The sequence below is a fragment of the Schistocerca gregaria genome, chromosome 2 (genome assembly GCF_023897955.1).
Source record: "Schistocerca gregaria isolate iqSchGreg1 chromosome 2, iqSchGreg1.2, whole genome shotgun sequence".
Classification (NCBI taxonomy): Eukaryota; Metazoa; Arthropoda; class Insecta; order Orthoptera; family Acrididae; genus Schistocerca; species Schistocerca gregaria.
This window is the reverse complement of record NC_064921.1, coordinates 1,009,845,429-1,009,867,671: the sequence shown is the minus strand read 5'-3', so window position 1 is coordinate 1,009,867,671 and position 22,243 is coordinate 1,009,845,429. Positions and strand designations below refer to the sequence as shown.

At 41.1% G+C, this 22,243-nt stretch overlaps 1 protein-coding gene across 1 annotated transcript in view; it reads left to right on the top strand.

Annotated features, from left to right (window-relative positions):
* The window catches only part of LOC126336085 (uncharacterized), a 54,008-nt gene extending 47,346 nt beyond the window's left edge, over positions 1–6,662 (top strand). Inside the window, exon 5 of the mRNA XM_049999566.1 lies at positions 6,549–6,662. Within this exon, the coding sequence (XP_049855523.1) occupies positions 6,549–6,565 (17 nt within the window). The 3' untranslated portion in view covers positions 6,566–6,662. The remainder of the gene's footprint in view (positions 1–6,548) is intronic.
* The last annotated feature ends 15,581 nt before the right edge of the window (positions 6,663–22,243 follow it).

Sequence of the window (22,243 nt, the reverse complement as noted above, 5' to 3'; positions counted from 1 at the left end):
CGACCTGGAAACTCGTTTACTGGAGTACAGTTGTCTTCAGAGATGAGTCTCGCTTCTAAATGAGTCCCGATGACCAGAGCAGTCGTGTCTGGAGACGCCCCGGACAACTGCGAGATAACAATACAAATGTCGCTCGCCATACAGCCCAACAACCAGGAGTCACGGTCATATAATAGCAGGGTCGTCATATAATAGCAGGGTCCCTTTGGTTCTTACTTCTCTCTAGACAAGCAGAGACTCTTTAACACAGAAAAAGAATATGAAATAATAAAAATGTAGCATGAATAGACATGTCACGTAAATACACACATCAAAAAATTTTGGCATTACCTCGGTTCCCAAAACTTCAGAAGACAGAAGTTGACTGTGAATATTGTATCACAGACAAAGTCCCTTTGACTATTCAGATATGTCACAGCCGGCCAGTGTGTGCTAGCGGTTCTAGGCGCTTCAGGCTGGAACCGCGCTGCTGCTACGGTCGCAGGCTCGAATCCTGCCTCGGGCGTCGATGTGTGTGATGGCCTTAGGTTAATTAGGTTTAAGTAGTTCTATGTTCTTGGGGACTAATGACCTCAGATGTTAAGTCCCATAGTGGTCAGAGCCATTTGAACCATTTGAACCATATGTCACTGAATCCACACAAAGATGTAAACAACCATGCATGAGCAGGGCTTAATAGATGGAGGGGATTCGAATGCCTATCCTTTCCAGTCATTCCACCAGGAAGGAGGTACACCGCTCGTGTTGTCATGCCTAGACGGTCAATATCGCGGTTCCTTCGCGTTAGAATTGTTACTTTGTCCTAGGAAGGGCTCTAAACAAAGGAAGTGTCCAGGCGTCTCGGAGTGAACCAAAGCGATGTTGTTAGGACGTGGAGGAGCTACAGAGAGACAGGAACTGTCGATGACAGGCTTCGCTCAGGCCGCCCAAGGGTACAAGTCCAGTGGATGAGCGCTACATACGGATTATGGCTCGGAGGAACCCTGACAGCAACGCCACCGTGTTAAATAATGCTTCTCGTGCAGACACAGAGCGTCGTATTACGACTCAAACTGTGGGCAATAGGCTGCATGATCCGCAACTTCATTCTCAACGTCCACGCGAAGTCTATCTTTGCAACCATGATACCATGTAGTGCGGTACAGATGGGCCCAACAACATGCCGAATTGACCGCTCAGGATTGGCATCGCCTTCCCTTCACCGATAAGTGTCCAGCGAGTGCAGCAAGGTGAAGGTCCCTACTGTTTTGGGGTGGCATTGTATGGGGCCGACGTACGCCGCTGGTGGTCATGGGAGGCGCCGTAACGCCTGTACGATACGTGAATGCCGTCCTCCTACCGATAGTACAACCATGTCGGCAGCAAATTAGCGATGCATTCGTCTTCGTGAACGACAAGTCACGCCTCCATTGTGCACATCTTGTGAACGGCTTCCTTCAGGATAACGCTCGACTAGAGTGGCCAGCATGTTCTCCAGACATGAACCCCATCGAACACGCCTGGGATGGTTTGAAAAGGGCTGTTTATGGACGATGTGACCCACCAAGCACGCTGAGGTACCTACGCCGAATAGACGCTGAGAAGTGGGACAATATGGACCAAGATTTCTTTCCTGATCTTGTGTATAGTATGTCACTATGAATACAGCCATGCATCAGTGCAGGAGGACGTGCTACTGGGTTTTAGAGGTACTGGTGTGGACAGCAACCTGGACCACCACCTATGAAGGTCTCGCTGTCTGGTTGTACAACATGCAGTGAGCAATAAAAACGGTGGAAATGATTTATATTTTGATCTCTATTTCAATTTTCTGTACAGGTTCCGGAACTCTCGGAACCGAGGTAATGCAAAACTTTTTGACGTGTGTAGAAAGAGCTATGGCACTCATGATACCACATCTCAAATAGAATCTATCGCCGAAATATCAAAATCATTGGAGTTATAAACAGCGGTCGGACAAGGAGGCGGTCTCTCACTGATTTTGTTCAGCATAGTCTTTGACTAAGTTACCAATCAAAAGGATGAAGAAGTAAAAGGGATTCAGATATGCAGAACACGTGTAAACAAGACAGTCATAATAATCATGGCATTTGAAGATGAATTGGAAATGCTCTGCAACAACAGACAAGGAACACAAGAACACACTGGAATACTCACATGTAGTTTCTGACAAAATAGACCTACAGACATCATATGAGAAAGCACGGTACATGGAAAGAAAGAACAGCAAAACACAAGCGACGTACACCAAAGACGGAAAGGTTAAAACAGTGGAAAAAATCAAGTATCTAGGGGCATATACTCGTATACGAATAGGACGGTCAACAAAGCATCCAAAATAGAAAGAAGAGAAAAACTTAGGAATGCATACAAACTCATATCGATGCGCTATAATAAAAAGAATATTTCAGAATAGTTCAATCTTAGGCATTCCAATAATGTTGTACTCCCAGCAGTATTCCACACATCACAAAAGATAGCAGTCGAAGCATAAGGCGTCGCATGGAAAGAAAAAAGTAGAGTGTAAAATCACTGTAAAATATTTTGAAGCAATAAATACAGATGATATATGAATAAAAAGACAAGCCAACGAATCACGAGAACACACAGACAGACTCACAGACGTGATCAGAAAACTCCGACTAACATTCTATGGACACAAACACAGAATGAACAACAGAGTCCGAAGGAGGACGTCTGATGTAATAAACAGCTCAATCAAAACAAAAGGAAACTGGCTTAAGAAACAGAAGAAGACCTACAACATGCGAGAATCAACAGCGAAACGATGAATGTAAGAGACAAATCCAGACACAAAATTATGAACACGAAATATGAAGTGAATGAGAGGTAAAAATTTGGGAATATACGGACATAACAAAGGAACTCGGTCAAAGAACGAAGAAATTTAGGGAAGAGAAAAAGAAGGAAACAATAAAAAATTGAATGAACATTTAAGGTTCAATTTTGAGCCTTGTTTTAAGAGCTAAAATGTGTTACAATAATAAACGAAGATACCAAAACACGTTTCCTCGCTAATGTGTAATCTGAGGTTAAAACTTCAATTCAGGCAGCGCAGTAGAGTGTATGCAAAATGCACTTGTCACAATATCGAATAATACAACAATGAAAGAATCATAACATTCCTAAGCATTCGCGTCGTCAAAAGAAAGAAGAAGCTAAGAAACAGGGTGATGGTGCGGAAGAAATGTAAATAACCGTAAAATAAAAAGCACGTATTACAAACATAATACGTAAGTGTATCGCATCAAAAAGAAAGCTGCTTTAGATGTAGCATATACGCACAACATCATTACTAGAAGCTACACATATAATAGTTTGTACGTAAGATCCACGGCTTGAAACAGTCCAGAAATCTGTTGCTTTTAAGATCCGTTCGTTCAGTCAGATTATGATTAGTTTGTTACTTGTAGGTACTGTGAACAGGTTGTAAAGGAGGACATTACAAGCATTACCTGTAAGATAATTATGTAGGCCGAAGCCACGTATTAACATTTGCACTAGCAATGGGATTCGGCCCTCGGTCATCATTTTACTACATTGGGACCGCGCCACCACAACAGCACGGATTAGCGTAGCACTCCTCCTCCATGATACCAATTTCAAGTCGCGCCTCAGCCCACTGCTAGTCCCCTTCTGAACTTACTAGCGGTCCAGACCAGCTTCAAGTGAGTGGCATTACGTATTAGGCATTAGATGGCTTTTGTGGCGTAATGTATTTGTTAGGGGGCACTGAATAGAGTTAGAAATAGATTACACGATGTAAGCGGCACATGGCAGGAAAGTTGTCAGGTGGCATAAATGTTGTGTGCCCCATACTGAACTGGCGTTTGGAGCATGGCATTAACGGGAGCACATTTTCACGTAAGTAACATGTTTACAACTAATATAAATATTGAATGGGAATCGAGTGTTTATGTGTGTGTGTTGGCTAAGGTGGCATCAGTAAATGAAATAAATTTTAAAAAAGGATGCGTGATGTATATGTTTAGCATCTGTGAAGATTATTACGCGCTGTCATGCATAGTTGCGACTCATTGCTACAATTATTCGTCGTGGACACTCTATGGTAGAGTGCTTCGCCGTACCATCTATGTTTGATTGAAGGCAGGCGGGATGCTCTCGTGCACAGTTGAAACTCACTGCGACAGCTGAAATCTGAGTCATTTGCTGCGCTACTGAATTAGTAAACTGTATGTAAACTAAGCAAAGCTGCCGTGATGGTTTTTCGGTAAGGTTTCACTTGTAGCATAAAAAAATAGCTACTTAGATATTAAGTACTCCCACCGTTTTCGCTATAAACTTGTTCTCAGACAATTGCAAGGAAACTGTTGGTTAAAGATATTTCATTATTTCAAATGTAAATGTCATATCACACCCTGATTCCGAAACTTCAAAACTGAATAACTCACTACCGGTTGTTTGATGAATTTACAGTGCAATAGTAGAGCAAATTGCGACTGCTAGTCTTGGGAAGCAGAAATTGGCAGTTTGAAATAGGCGCCATATTTCTAACTGTGTCTCTTCACATCACTGAGAGGGGACCTCTAGTTTCAAAGACAGTGTGAAACACAGTCACTCAGCTGTGATTTGATGCCACAACCTTTTGGCGCCTACCCACACTCTGCCGCCAGATCACCTCAGCAGTGGGAAGTTACATCTCACTTCCAGAATGAGATTTTCACTCTGCAGCGGAGTGTGCGCTGATATGAAACTTTCTGGCAGATTAAAACTATGTGCCCGACCGAGACTCGAACTCGGGACCTTTGCCTTTCGCGGGCAAGTGCTCTACTATCTGAGCTACCGAAGCACGACTCATGCCCGGTACTCACAGCTTTACTTCTGCCAGTAGCTTGTCTCCTACCTTCCAAACTTTACAGAAGCTCTCCTGCGAACCTTGCAGAACTAGCACTCCTGCAAGGATATTGCGGAGACATGGCTTAGCCACAGCCTGGGGGATGTTTCAAGAATGAGATTTTCACTCTGCAGCGGAGTGTGCGCTGATATGAAACTTCCTGGCAGATTAAAGCTGTGAGTACCGGGCGTGAGTCGTGCTTCGGTAGCTCAGATGGTAGAGAACTTTCCCGCGAAAAACAAAGGTACGGAGTTCGAGCCTCGGTTGGGCACACAGTTTTAATCTGCCAGGAAGTTTCATATCAGCGCACACTCCGCTGCAGAGTAAAATCTCATTCTGGAAACATCCCCCAGGCTGTGTCTAAGCCATGTCTCCGCAATATCCTTTCCTTCAGGAGTGCTAGTTTTCCAAGGTTCGCAGGAGAGCTTAAGTTTGGAAGGTAGGAGACGAGGTACTGGCAGAAGTAAAGCTGTGAGTACCGGGCGTAAGTCGTGCTTCGGTAGCTCAGATGGTAGAGCCCTTGCCCGCGAAAGGCAAAGGTCCCGAGTTCGAGTCTCGGTCGGGCACACAGTTTAAATCTGCCAGGAAGTTTTACATCTCACTTGCTTATTTCTCGAGGTATTGCTCTTCACTGGAGCGATAGCGGCTATTCACTAGGTGGCAATGGCATTATTTTCACAAGTTAATTTTTATTTGTCATAGGTCAGACATTTTGTATGAAATATTTATAAGTTGTATACAAAAATCTTCTTCTTGAGTCTGTGTATCTACCCGTGTAAACCGGAAGATAACCCCTACATTAGTGCCTGAGACTATGTATACAGACTGACATGAGCAACCGACTTCAGTTTATGTATAGAGAAATAGAGAAGATTTTTATGCAGTGAGATTACACCAATTGTTTGCAAATGAGTGTGTGTTAACACATCCGTGAGTTTACTGTTCAGGATGGGGTTGTTTCACCATTATGCTGATACGATTGTATTGTTTGTTTGTAGAGACTTGACAACGGCGTAAAGCTGAAAGTGAAATAGAAAAGAAAAACTATTCCATCACAAATAAAGGTGGCATCAACGAGTTCAGTTTTTCTTCCTGCCCTACTGCTTTTCCACCCCTATTGATCCCTCCAGTGACAAATAAGGTATTTCTGGACACCTCAACAACTGTCTCTCCTTCAGGTCCGAAACTACGATAGACTTCTCTCCTACCTTACCTTCCTCTGTTTCTCAAAACAATGTTTGCATGATACATTGACTAGTACCAAAAACAGAAAAAGCAACTAATCTCAGAGGAAATAATAAGTTTCATTCCTAAAAACCATTTAATTTCATTAACACGGACCGACAATGTAAAGATATTATGGTGAAGATCCAAATTAGTGTGTCATTAAATCATTTACCTTAATTCCAGAAATAGAATGTGTGTCAGTCTGTCCAATTTTTCCATTGATGCTTAAGTCAACTATTCACTAATATTTGTCTTTAGTTGTTAAAAGTTGTATAGTTAAGAATTGTAAAATTGATTCATCGTAGTATCTGGGTGATGATTATTTATTCTGTACAATGTAAATGTTATGAAGCGTTCTCATAAAAGAAGTGTTTTTATTTAATGTACAATTTTGTATATTAGGATGCTTGTCCTTATCTTGATACCGGTTTCCTTTTGCTTTCAGAACTCATTTGGGACTGAGATGTTGATGCTGTTTATTACTGCACCCACCATGCTGGATAACAAGACGTCACACGTCTGAAGGATTTTGTAAATTATTGTACTAAATTTTCACTGCAAAAATGTTAGTGTATTGTAACCCAGTGAGGTCAACCTGTTTTGTACTACAAAAATAAAGTTTATTTATTCATTATATGATTTATTGTAACTTGACCAGTTTGCCTTGGTTTGAGAATTCGTAGATCACCGTAGAAACTGTCCGTCATAATGGAACATGTTATAGAAGAAATACGTATAAATTTTTTATACCAATAGTAAAATTCTCCAAATGACATTTTTTGTGCATAAGAAGACCAGGTAATATTTGAGGACTTAATAGGTTGAAACAAAGGTTCAGAATTTGGCTATCGATAACATGTATCCACACCTCAGTGTAATAGTAGAAGAACTCCTATCGATATATATGAAACTCAGTACTTGGAGGATTTCCGAAACTACTTCATGATCCTTTCCGTAATGGCCCTAATACGTCTATTCTTAGTTCCTAAGCTATATATATATTTAGTAATTTGGGTATCGATAGGTTACAAGGTGGCTGGAGACAAGGAGCCACGTTTTATAGCACGACAATGGCATGAGACGTGTCTCACTAACGTTTCCGACCGTCACGTGTTCAGGCTGACAAAAAAGGCCATATTTAAATGGGGTAAAATGAGCTCACGACATACCAGAAACAAAGTTGAAACATTTTCTGCAACACGTTTAGAAAAGGAGAGACACTACGTATGAACACGCTACATTCACAAGTTTGCCTCGCGCCACGTGTACAAGTTCACAAAGGAAACCTCGTAAATGATACTGAAGTACTATCGGAAAATTTTTAACACAGAAAAAAACTATGGAAAGCTGTCTAGGACTATGGAAGATTGAAAAAACTATCTGACGCCACATGTACGAGTTTCACGAAGGAAAATTCGATTAAACCGAATAAACCACACTTTCTAAATATCGGAAATGACGTTTAGGCGTTACTGAAACGTATGTAACACAGAATAACCACTTTAGAGAGCTATTAATGACCACGAGATATCCGAAAGATTGCCAGATGCCAAGTGTACGAGTTCACAAAGAAGCTTCGGTGAAAATTATGAATTAATGCTGCAAGAAATCAAAAACAGTGTTGTATAACAACTGAAACATATTTAACGGGAAAATCCTTACCCATAACTAATTAGCCTCAAACAGCACTGGACCCAACGGTCACCGTTGGCAGCATCCACTCACCCTCACCGGTTTAACCTCAACCAGTCTTTTGCCACCACAGATATCATCAGGACACACTCTCAGTTACAATGCACATACCCTTTGGATACGCGTTATGTGTCATTAATGTAGTGGTTTCCATTGCCTTCTACATCCACATAATGCTGATAATTGCCTTTTCGGGGCACCCCAAGGGCAAGGGAGTGCTCTAATTTGTGCCCGCTCCTCCGCCCTCTTCGACAAGTCCGTAGGCAGAATAAGGGTGACGTCTTACGCCGGAAGTCCTCGGCTGCCAGAGGTTGTGATTTTTATTCAAATTTTAACCAGTGATGGGGTTCTAACAAGTGATCGAGAAAGTTTAGCTGATGTTTATATAATTATCCCCTGATATCACGAGCAGGTCTTTATTGTGCAGAGTTCTGTGTCAGGTGCAATTTCTGCAATTTCGGTATATCTCACACACGATCTTTGCTATGCTTACGTCCCTGCTCAATAGGAAATAAACCATATATTTGTATCCTTGGTTAATGGATAATCTTTGTATTGTGAACACAAACGTCAAGCTATAGTACACAGGCGTACATTAACAGACTGGTAAAGACGCAACCCTTACTGAAGCCTGACGTTTGGAAACGTAAGATGGAGGTGTCAGAAAGGTGGTGTACGACAGTAATACGAATTTGTGAAACGAAATGCTGTTGTACGCTTTACGTGATCTACAGAAATTCTGCAGCTGAGCAAATATTTGTGTACGAGATCAGTTTACGCATACATTTTAGAATCGTATTATAAGAGGAACATGGGATTAGATATATACACGTTTAAAGCAGACTGTAGTGTGAGTAAGGACACTCTAATGAGTAATGATACTTGCTATCAGCGATAAACAGCACGTTCTACTTGTAGTAGCATACAATTTGAAGAAAAGTTACAGCTGATTAAAATTTGTTACAAAACTGTCATTAAGCTACGTCTGTATTACTAGATTATTAAAGCCCTTGATATAAGCATAAATTACTTAAACAGCGCCGCTAATATTTAGATTTACATACAGAACAGAAGCAAAGCTACCTGAGACGTTTGTGGCTATGCTTGTTGTGGAACATGTTGCTTTTCTTGCATCTTCCGCCTGCTATACGAAAAATTATAGCAAAGCATTACATATATATTGACCATAATGTTAAAATTCTAAGAGTAACCTAGTTGTATAAATTTATTCCCATTTCCTACGACTGTTTTATAAGTAAATAAGCAGCTGTTTGAGCTCTCCGTCAAATTTCGATTCTAAAGTGCTGCCTGCCGTGACAGCATTGGTACTGTATACAGTATTGCCAGTCTAGTAATATGGGTCTGTATTATAGTACATATGTGACGCTCAACACTGACATTTGGCAGATTATGAACTGTGCCACAGTAATTTACTTAAAATATGTGTGCTGTCTGCAATTCGACAACATATACGTACATCGACCTAGAAAACCACGTGGACCACGAGAAAACAAATCACCATGTACGGGAAGTTATGTAAGTGAATACAACTATTTCACAATACCCAAATAAAGACAAGAACATCTGCGTGTATTTATTAAGGAGTCAAATTATGAAGTAGCACTGAACGTTCAAATATTCTTGTGCACTGCAGGAGCAGGCGACATGCTGCTGATCAAAGTATGAGATGAAACTGAAAACATTAACCAACAGTAGTTGGGCATGATAGCCAAAAACCGGTTAAGGCACTGAAATAAAATATTTTAAAGAGTAGTAATGGCCGGTTGCGTCATTCGCCAAATATTGTTAATGGCCGTTGACTTCACAGTCCCAACATGGATAAATTGACATTGCACTAACTGTTTGATTCGCACCAATCAGCAAATCAAATGCGTTATATTCCCGTCACACAACACTGTTCACTACCTGACAACCCAATGATTGATACGTCTGTTTTAATAGTAAATGGCTTTTTTATGTCCTACTTAAATGAATGGATGGGGCTCAACCGTATTACGTATACAAAGATGGAGAGCAGTGCATTAAGACAAGTAAACTTTCACTTCGTATGGTTTTATATTATTTGGAATAAAAACACAGTACCGACGGCATCTTCGTCCACGGTACCCTGCTATGGAGCTACATGGGATACGGCACAATTAAATTCCACACCAGAGCACCACCGGGTGAACTCGCTCTTCCACTCCTCACGCTGTCTCCGATAGAGGTGGGGGAGGGGGGGGGAGGGTATGCGTACGCAGTACCAGACGACGCTGAAATAACAACACCCCACTGCCTGCCGGTGCGTCTTTTTCAAGAGCTGCACTCAGAGCTTCCGCCCCAGTCTCAGGGAATCTAAAGACTCATGTCAGCCTTAGTACAGAAGATTGTATTTCATCATATTAACAATTATTCGATTTTTCATCATGATCTCATTCCATGGTATCATTTATCTCTGCGGCTTATCACAGTTATTATTCAGTTCCAATTATAAATTTTTACAATTTGTTCTGCACTGTGACTTTAACAACTACTAACTATAAACTGCGCCATACCAGCCACTACAACTACACTGTTGCAGCGAGCGACTGCAACTACAGCAGAGACTCCTCTGACCTGCGACTCTATTGCAGCTCTCGTTTAACTGGGGCAAATATATTTTTGGTCTCAAGGAGAGCCTGTGAATTGTCATGCAAGCAAGTGAGCAATACATTGAGATTACATTGGCTCCAGCAGGGTGGTGAACCCTTTACACCGTTGATAGACATTCCAAAGCACCAACGTACTACTACGCCAAACACACACACACTCTGCTACAGACAATATACAAATACACAGAAAACAGAAGTCTAAAGGACACAGTTGACTTAATAGAAAAAAATAAGAAATGAAAGCATACCAAACACGAAACTTCCTGGCAGATTAAAACTGTGTGCCCGACCGACACTCGAACTCGGGATCTTTGCCTTTCGCGGGCAAGTGCTCTACCAGCTGAGCTACCGAAGCACGACTCACGTCCGGTACTCACAGCTTCACTTCTGCCAGTATCCGTCTCCTACCTTCCAAACTTTACAGAAGCTCTTCTGCGAAACTTGCAAAACTAGCACTCCTGAAAGAAACACCATTGAAACACAAACAGATGGATATCACCATAGACAAGTGAAACAACAAAAATGAATTCACCATCTACAGGAAACCTGTAATCACCGGAAGCATCATTCATAACTGATGCAAGCACCCCATAACGCACACAGAAGCCAGCTTCAGATATTTACTACACAGAGTGAACAAAACACCCATGAACAAACATGATTACACATAAGAACTGAACACAATAAAACAAATTGCATAGGAGAATGGATATGATGCAAAGAGAGTAGATAATATAAAACACAAAATGCAAAAACAGGCAACACGTAACCATGAGAAACACACAAATTAACAAAACAAAACACACAACGAATCAGCCGACAGTAAGCAACAAATGTCACACAATGACTTAGAACATTTAAAAAACAAGTACTAAAGAAACAAGGACTCAACACAGCATACACAACCAACAATACAATACAAAGCAGACTTGGAAGAAATACCACTAACATAGACAAATACAGCCAGTCCGGTATATACCAACTTACTTGCAACTGCTGTCAATCTGTATATAGAGTCAAACATGCAGGGATTTCAGAATCTGGTATATAGAACATCTCAGAGCACTGAAAATCAATAGCTCACACACAACATTCGTAGATCACGTGATAGCACACAATCGCCACCCAACAAACATTGAAACTGACTTACAGGTACTCAAAACAAGTACCAACCTATAACAAAAATTGATTATAGAAGAAAACTATCACATCCAAAAATCAATAGCTGAAGGAAGGAAAGTACTAAATGAATACACATCACTGTACAAAATACAAGTACCAACCTATACCAAAAATTTATTATAGAAGATAACTATCACATCCAAAACCAATAGCTGTAGGAAAGAAAGTACAAAGTGAATACACATAACTGTGCAGTAAAACCCTCTTGATCAAAACTGAAGAGCTATACAAATATCACCAACATCCAACTACTCATAAAAAAATTTATCTCTCTCTCTCTCTCTCTCTCTCTCTCTCTCTCTCTCTCTCCCTCCCTCCCTCCCTCCCTCCCATTTTGCCCTGTCCTAAAAACATACAGGCGCGCACACACACACACACACACACACACACATCAACCAAACACGACAAGTGCCAAATACACTTCAACCTGACGCGCCTCACCCAGACAAATACACCATTAAACAAATGAATGCTACACAGCTACAACAACATATAATGGTGGCGAAAACTCTGCCAATGTTTGAAAAGTCGTAGAACTTGCGTTGTCAAACGATCATAAGTCACTTAAATCAACACAAAACGTTAGATATACTCATTTCCGTTAGTAAATACATAATAAACAGAAAAATAAAAATTGCGTTTTGCTATTTGCAGATGACAAGTTATAGACTGTGTAGCACAATACCCACCAACATAAATACCCAATAGCTTCATGTCAGGTACGTAAACTAATGAATACATCCACTCTTTTGCCAATAAAACTATAATTAGAACTCTAGGCATAATGTAATAAACAACATACAGTGCGTCAGCTCGTTAATACATATCACAACTGTGAACTATAAGCAAATGATGTATAGTATTTTACAACAATTATTCATTCATAACTAATTTTTTTTTACCAAACGTTTCTCTAAATTTTCATATGTTACAGCAACTTTACACTAAGAAAATAAAATAAGCTCTTGAAGATAGCACAAAAGTGCTGGAACATGTCTGGGTGAAACAAAACTGAATATGAGTCTTGCATAAGGCGGAATTCCACCTCCTATTTTATCTTTATTGGCCGCCTCAACTACCAATACATCAAAGACCAGTCACCACCTTTTCGCATAGTCCTGCAGGAATTGTGCAAGTGCGTCGAAAAGTACAATGGACATGAATGGACGCAGGTGATCAGACAGGATGCTTACGTACGCATCACCAGTCAGAGTCGTATCCAGAGGTATCAGCGATCCCACATCACTCCAACTGCACACGCCCCATGTCGTTGCAGAGCCTTCACCAGTTTCAACAGTCCCCTGCTGACATGCAGGGTCCATAGTACACGTTCATCAGCTCTATGCAATTTGAAACGAGACTCGTCCGACCAGGCAACATGTTTCCAGTTATCAACAGTCCAATGTCGGTGTTGACAGGCCCAGGTGAGGTGTAAAGCTTTCTGTCGTGGAGTTATCAAGGCTACACGAGTGGACCTTCGGTTCCAAAAGCCCAAATTAATGATGTTCCGTGGAATAGTTCGCACGCTGAAACTTTTTCGTGGCCCAGCACTGAAAGTTGCAGCAATTTGCGGTAGGGTTGCACTTCTATCACATTGAATAATTCTCCTCAGTTGTTGTTAGTCCTATTCTTGCATAATCTTTTTCCGGCGGCAGCGATTTCGGAGATCTTATGTTTTACCGGATTCCTGATATTCACGGTACACTCGTGGAATAGTCGTACGGGAGATTCTCCACTTCATTACTACCTCGGAGATGATGTGTCCAATCGCTTGTGCGGCGACTCTAATACCACGCTCAAAGTCATTTAAATGTTGATAACCAGTCATTGCAGCAGCAGTAACCAATCTAAAAACTGCACCAGACACTTGTTGTCTCGTATGGGCGTTGCTGACAGCAAGGCCGTATTCTGCCTGTTTAGGTATCTGTGTATTTGAATATGCTTGCCCATGCCAGAAATGATGGTCAATATTCAGTGATATGACTGGAATGATCATTCGAAAGAAAAAGTCAAGTAAACATGGACTGTAAAATGCATACCTTAAGAGCTATGAGCAATTTCTGATCTTCGATACTGTGAAACAAATCTCTTCTCCTAGAAGTTCTTTGATTTCCACACCTTTGAAAGTGGTATTATGGACCAAAGCAAGACAGATGTCCAGTAAATATGTGCTCTAAAATACATGCCTTAATTGTTATGCGCAGTTGTTCATTGGAAGAGTTATGTTTCAAAGTAGCGAAAATGAGTGCGTGGTCATAGCTCTTGAGGTATGCATTTAAGAGCACACGTTTACTCGTCTTTTTTGTTTTGGTCCACACTACCACTTCACAAAATATGGAAAGCAAAGAACTTGCAGTAGAAGTCATTTGTTTCACAGTACCGAAGATCAAGAATTTCCCATAGTTCTTTAGGTCTGCGTTTTAGACCCCATGTTACTTAACTTTTTTGTTTCGAGTGATCATTCCTGTCATATCACTGAATAATGACCATCACTTCAGAAACACCCTGCATATATAGGGTGTCTCACCTAACTCTGCCACCTCAAATATCTCTGGAACAAGAATAGATATTCAAAAACGGTTTTCACCAGCATGAACGTACGGCAGGGGCTTAGGAAACCAAACACTAAGCGAAATTTTAAAACGTAAACACAAGGTATTTTCGACATAAACTTTTGTATTTTTAAATGAACACCCTCTATTATTTTGTATGCAGTTAGTAGCATGCAAAATCAAAAAAATCATGGCGTTGGTTGCATCGCAATACGTCAACTACATGCCGAGAAGCTGTGAAGGAAAGTTGACGCTTGAAATAAATGAAGAGCACAGCTAGCGCACGTGCTGAGACGCAAGCGTGCACCTCACGCTGCCTGTGTCAGGGGCTCACACAATGGGAAGGTATGTATAATCCACAAAAATAAATAAGTAACATTTCCAAAGCAAAGTTACTTTTCCAAACTGTAAGTTTATGTTTATTCTAGCGAAATGACAACTAGAGCTACAATTAGAGATAAGACACTTGATTTCATTTTGCTAAATACATTTACTAGCGCCCTGTCGCCCACTGAAACTGTGTTGCTGTACATTACATCCAGCATAAAAAATAGAACCACATGTTGACCAATGAAACTATGTCACCTCAATATATGTTAGAAGTGCCCTTCGTTCGCATCAGTACACGTCTGGAGACTGGTAATGGGAGAGTGTTGCACAGATTGTAGAATTTCTACAGATATTGCCGCACACGCATCAGTAAGACGATGTTGCGTATCCTCTACTGTCATTAATGGTGCTTGATACATCTTCTCTCACTGCGCCCCAGAGAAAGAACTCTAATGGAGTCAAATTGGAGGACCGTGCTGGCCATCGCACAGTACCTCCAATGTCGGTCCATGTATTTGGAAATGTCTCATCCAGAACGTCTCTGGAAACTTTTTCATTGTGTGCGGGACATCCATCATGTTGGAACAACATTCATAAAGAGTTTCCAATCTTAGATCCTCAATGAGGAACGCTAGTGTGTGTTGAAGAAACGATCCATATCGCTGTCCATTCAACGTTCCACGGTAAAAATAGGGACCTACAATACAGTTAGTAATGATACCGCACCAAACATTGACACTCCACTGTCGTTGATGTGCAACTTGGCGAATACAGTGGGGATTTTACACGGACCATTAGTGCATGTTCCACAGATTCACATTACCATGATTTGTAAATGAAGCCTCGTCCGTAAGCAACACATTGCTTAGGAATACTGGATTACCTTTCAACAGCTAAAACGCAAAACGACAGAATGCAATTCTAAGTCATTCCCGTACAGTTGTTGGTGCAGTGAAATATGGAACGAATGAAACCCTATGCCAATGCAAGATTCAGCACACACTACTGTTTATTCCTACTCCTCGTGCATTTTCTCGTGCTCCCACCTGAGGCTTGTGCGCTACAGCAGCCAGAATAAGCAATTCCGTTTCCATTACCAGTCGCTGGCGTTGTACGTCGACGTTTTGTGGGAGCCCAGCTTCCTGTTTCCTTGAGTGTCTTGCAGAAGTTGCCATGATTCGACGTGACGGACACCGCCTATCTAGTTAGCGTTCAGCATACAGTGTCACAGGTGCGTTTGCATTTGTGGAACATTCATCATAAATTAAAATAGTATCCAGCTTTTCTTCATTGCTGAAGGCCGGCATCTCGACTAGATAACGAGAAAACAGGTTTTAATGGGGCAACTCATATGAATTACGTTACAGTCCCACAGTCTGGATGTTTGACTGATCTGGCCTTATGACATTAACCAAAATGCCCATGCTGTGCTGGTTCTACGAACGGCTAAAAGCAAGGGGGAACTACAGCCGTAATTTTTCACGAGGGCATGCAGATTTATTGTATGGTTAAATGATGATAGCGTCCGCTTGGGGTAAAATATCCCGGAGGTAAAATAGTTGCCCTTTCGGAACTTCGGGCGGGGACTACTCAGGAGGGCGTCCTTATCAGGAGAAAAAAACTGGCGTTCTACACATCGGAGCGTGGAATGTCAGGTCCCTTAATCGGGTAGGTAGGTTAGAAATTTTAAAAAGGGAAATGGATAGGTTAAAGTTAGATATAGCGGGAAATGGTGAAGTTCGGTGGCAGGACAAAAGTTCTGGTGGGGTCAATACAGGGTTATAACTAAAAAATCAAATAGGGGTTATGTAGGAGTAGGTTTAATAATGAATAAAAAATACGAGTGCGGGTAAGCTACTGCAAACACCATAGTGAACGCATTATTGTACCCAAAATTGACACGAAGCCCACGCCTAAGACAGTAGTACAAGTTTATATGCCAACTAGCTCTGCAGATGAAGAGATCGATGAAACGTATGATGAGATGAAATAAATTATTCATGGGTGACTGGAATTCGATTGTAGGAAAAGGAAGAGAAGGAAAAGTGCTAGGTGAATATGGAATGGTGGTAAGGAGTGAAAGAGGAAGCCGCCTGGTAGAATTATGCAAAGAGCATAACTTAATTATGGCTAACACTTGGTTCAAGAATCATGAAAGTAGGCTGTATACAAGGAAGAGACCTGGATATACTGGAATGTTGTAGATAAATTATATAATGGTAAGACAGAGATTTAGGAATCAGGTTTTAAATTGTAAGACATTTCCAGGGGCAAATGTCGATTCCGACCAGAATCTGTTGGCTATGAACTGTAAATTAAAACAGAAGAAACTGCAAAAAGGTGCGACTTTAAGGAGATGGGACTTGGATAAACTGACAGAACCATAGGTTGTACAGAGTTTCAGGGAGAGCATTAGGGAACGATTGACGACAACAGGGGAAAGAAATACAGTAGAAGAAGAATGGGTAGTTTTGAGAGAAGAAATATTGAAAGCAGTAGAAGATCAAGTAGGCAAAAAAAGACGAGGGCTAGTAGAAATCCTTGGATAACCAAAGAAAAATTGCATTTAATTGATGAAAGAAGAAAATATAAAAATGTAGTAAATGATGCAGGCAAGAAGGAATACAAACGTCTCAAAAAGGCGATCGACAGGAAGTGCAAAATGGCGCAGCAGGTATGGCTAGAGGATAAATGTAAGGATGTAGAGGCATACATCACTAGGGGTAAGATAGATACTGCCTACAGGAAAATTAAAATCTTTGGAGAAAAGAAAACCACGTTTATGAATATCAAGAGCTCAGATGGAAACCCAGTTATAAGCAAAGAAGGGAAAGCAGAAAGGTAGGAGGAGTATATAGAGGGTCTATACAAGGGCTATATACTTGATGACAATATTATGGAAATGGGAGAGGACGTAGATGAATATGAAATGGGAGATATGATACTGCGTGAAGAGTTTGACACAGCGCTAAAGGCCTAAGTCGAAAAAAGGCACCGAGAGTAGACAACATTCCATTAGAACTACTGACAGCCTTGGGAGAGCCAGCCCTGACAAAACTCTACCTTCTGGTGAGCAAAATGTGTGAGACAGGCGAAATACCCGCAGACGTGAAGAAGAATATAATAATTCCAATCCCAAAGAAAGCAGGCATTGACAGGTATGAAAATTATCGAACTATTTGCTTAATAAGTCATGGCTGCAAAATACTACAGACTGTAACGTGCGAGTGGGACACACAAGTTACTACTCTTCTTATCTTATTTACTTCTCATTTAAATACTTTTATATCTGTCTCGAAATAATTAAACTTCATTAATATATCAATATTAAAGTTATCTTTCAACTATCTTTAGACCTTCGTTATTCAGTTACTAGTTCATTAACAAAACAGTTCTTTAAACACTATTCTAACATAACTAGGTCTGCAAGTAATTATTATTAACACAAAATTTAATTTTTCATTTCGGGACACTCGGATTGCACAACATTTGGAAAGGACCCTGTCTAGGTTAGTTGTGAGGATAATTAAATGAGGGTAAAGTTCTGGTAAAATTTAGGTCATTATTGAACAGTTCACTTTCTGGTCCATACGAATACAGTACTAAAAGTTTCAACCTGCTTGTATCGATGCGGCGGTTGGCGAGCGGCGGGATGACGAAGCACAGAGCACACATACAACCACAGCTATGGCTCTTGACGTATCGGCACTGTAATTCTTCTTAGCGTCGCAATACTTTTCTATTTAGTGCCTGTGGATTTTTGCCATGCTGTGAGGGCGTTGGAACGGCATACCCTTGGCTCAGTGAAGCTACGTCTTCCAGGAGAGCCTCCTCGCTCCAGAAGGTGCTGCTCAGACCAGTGCCAGACTCCAACTACTGCTGAGCCCGTTGTGCCGTGCAGTGCCCGCGTGCATTTTCCCGCGCTCGCCTGCCATCCACCTTTTACCGCTCCCTTACAGACAGGGTATTCACCCGAGGTTTTGCATTCTACATATCCTAACACATTGCCTACGTATGGACCAGAAGCACAGTTACAATTTTAAACATCTTACAACAGTCTCAAAATTTGTTACATTTCAATTCTATCAGAATATTACTTGATATTTGACATAAACATTAATCTTCACATTGAAACTTTTTTACAGTTTTCTTAACACAGTGGCCTGAAACAAAAAACAAATGAAATCAGAACATCAATTACACTAGTTTATCGAAAAATCAGATGGCAAAAAAATTTACTTATATGTACAATAGTACAGCGTCGTTGTTGTTACAAGACGAATGGCAAAACTGGTAGAAGCCGACCTCGGGGAAGATCAGTTTGGATTCCGTAGAAATGTGGGAACACGTGAGACAATACTGACTCTATGACTCATCTTAGAAGACAGGTTAAGGGAAGGCAAACCCACGTTTCTAGCATTTGTAGACTTAGAGAAACCTTTTGACAACGTTGATTGGAATACTCTCTTTCACATACTGAAGGAGGCAGGGGTCACATACAGGGAGCGAAAGGCTATTTACAATTTGTTCAGATACCAGATGGCAGTTATAAGAGTAGAGGGGCAAGAAAGGGAAGCAGTGGTTGGGAAGGGTGTGAGACAGGGTTGTGTAGCCTACCCCCAATGTAATTTAATCTGTATATTGAGCTAGCAGTAAAGGAATGAAAATCCACGGAGAGAAAATAAAACTTTTGAGGTTTGCCGATAACATTGTAATACTGTCACAGAAAGCAAAGGACCTGGAAGAGCAGCTGAACGGAACGGACAGTGTCTTCAAAAGTGGATATAAGATGAACATCAACAAAAGCAAAACGATGATAATGGAATGTAGTCGAATTAAATCAGGAGATACTGATGGAATTAGATTAGGCAAGGAGACACTTAAAGTAGTAAAGGAGTTTTGCTATTTGTGGAGCAAAATAACCAATGATGGTCGAAGTAGAGAGGATAAAAATGTAGGCTGGAAATGGTAAGGAAAGTGTTTCTGAAGAAGATAGATAGATTTAAGTGTCAGGAAGTCGTTTCTGAAAGTAATTGTATGGAGTGTAGCCATGTATGGAAGTGAAACATGGACGATAAATTGTTTGGAAAAAAAGAGAATAGAAGCTTTCGAAATATGGTGCTAAAGAAAAATGCTGAAGATTAGATAGGTAGATCATATAACTAATAAGGAGGAATAGAATTGGGGAGAAGAGAAATTTGTGGTACAACTTGACTAGAAGAAGGGATCGGTTGGTAAGACATGTTCTGAAGCATCAAGGGATCACTAATTTAGTATTGGACGGTAAAGATCGTAGAGGGAGACCAAGAGATGAATACACTAAGCAGATTCAGAAGTATGTATGTTGCATTATTTACTGGAAGACGAAGAAGCTTGCACAAGATAGAGTAGCATGGAGAGCTGCATCAAACCCGTCTCTAGATGAAGACCACAACAACAACATGAGAGCAGATCTGTAGACCAGATAAGGAGACCCTTGTACGCTGACGTGCCGTGGTGATATTGGTATGTTTACAGGCGCTACTGCAGGCAACCCCTGCTCTGAGCACAGTACTACATGCCATACGTCAGAAAAAAAAACTACAAATTTCAGAACACATAAGGTTTAGAAAAGTGAAACCAAATGTGTTACCACTAATTGTACCTCTAGTTGTTATTTCGCAACAATAAACATTATGCGCAGGACATCTATCATTGTGATACCGCAATATTTGACACATTATAAGAGGTGGACCAGTTGAAGTAAGGCACAACTCGAGAAGGGGCTACGCTATCCCCCTTTAGAAGTGCCATCAAAGAAATATGGGCCAATGAGAAGTTGTCCTACAATACCAAACCATACATTAACACTCAACTCACGTAGTACATTAATCACATCACGATTACTGGCAGCTTGAGGTGTACGTTTGAGTCTCAGGACGTGCACTAGCTGTGCGTTTAATTTATTTCAAGCGTCAACTTCACTTCGGTATTTCTGGGGATGTAATTGACATATTGCGATGCAACCAGCGCCATGATTTTTGTGACTTTTCATGTTATTGATTGCATACGAAATAATAGGGGGTGTCCACTGAAAAATACACAAATTTGTGTTGAAAGTAGTATTTGTTTACACTCAATTTCACTACAAGCCGATTGTGTGGTACAGTGTCAAAAGTCTTTCGTAATCCAGAAATACGAAATCAGTTTGAAATTGCTTGTCAATAGCGCTCAATACTTCATACGAGTAAAGAGCTGATGATTAAATAAAATAGTAAATCTGAGTATCACGGTTACATTTGAAGTTGAACCTCGGTTTGGAGAAACAGCCTCAACCAGGGCCACACATTCAAGCTTACGCGCTTAATATGAAATTACAAATCACAAAGAAAATTCAATAATCCGGACAGGATATATTTAATATTCCAAAATCAGAGCAATAAGTAAACTCTAGGACAAACACAGGGGACCACAGGAATGTTAGGCTCACAGTTAACTCGTGTGGTCACGTGGTTTGCAGAGACACAATTTCTACGTACCGTGGCCAAATTTTAGCAAAATTAAACCACGCAGCCGCGAACATTAACATTTTACAGAGGACACATTTGAATAGACAATGGGTAGCAGCAGAGGGCTAACAAACTCGAATATTAACCCACGGGGATGGTTTCCAACTGACATATAGTAATGAAACAAAGAAAATTCACAAAGACGCAAAAATTATCAAGACTCGAAAAAGATAATAATGTATACACACGCAATGGTAGGCACACATACATTCACACTAAACCGAGGGCGCACTTCCTATGTGAGATCGCTTCAACATGTGCAACACCTTTGTGCTACAATCTTCATACGGACCAAAGTCTGCATTAGGAATCAAACTGAAAGTCTGCAAAGCCTCGCATTTATTGTTGCGGCCCAGAAAAACAGCCTTTGTAAGAAAGACAAAACGCGAGGCCCAAATCTGCAAAAGGTGCAAGTTCTGTGAGATAATTACAGAAAACTCCCCTCTCGCTATGAGACAAAGCGCCACGCGGTTAAATCAACTCACCCTTCTCTGAAGGGACTTCGGCCGCAGACCCTAGCTGGAAGCAGAGTGGTGATCTCACAGTAAAACTTCTCCCACAAAACCCCGTGGCCAGGGAAAATCAGAGATGAGGCTTCCGCCACCAACCTGACAACGGTAACTTTCACACAAATGGAAGAACCTCTTTGCCTACCTGAAAACTAGAAGGGTTTCTCATTCTGTAAGACTACCGCTGATTCTCTGCAGCAGACTAAACCACTGTACAGCAAAATGAAACACACTCACACACTGGACTCGCATTCGGGAGTTCGACGGTTCAATCCCGCGTCCGGCCATCCTGATTTACGTTTTCCGTGATTTCCCTAAACCGCTCCAGGCAAATGCCGGGATGGTTCCTTTGAAAGGGCACGGCCGATTTCCTTCCCCTTCCTTCCTTAATCCGGTGACACCGATGACCTCGCTGTCTGGTCTCCTCCCCCAAAACAAACCAACCCATCATTCACTCACGCACGCCAGAGAGTGTTGGAATAGGAGGACAAGGGATAAACATTTTATAGGATCATAGTCGAGATTTGGGTTACATGTAAATGCATGGAAGACCTATAACGGCATTACAGACGCGTTTGCAAGTTAAGTCCCATAGTGCTCAGAGCTACTATTTGAACCATTTGATTCCCGGCTGGATCGGAGATTTTCTCCGCTCATGGACTGGGTGTTGAGTTGT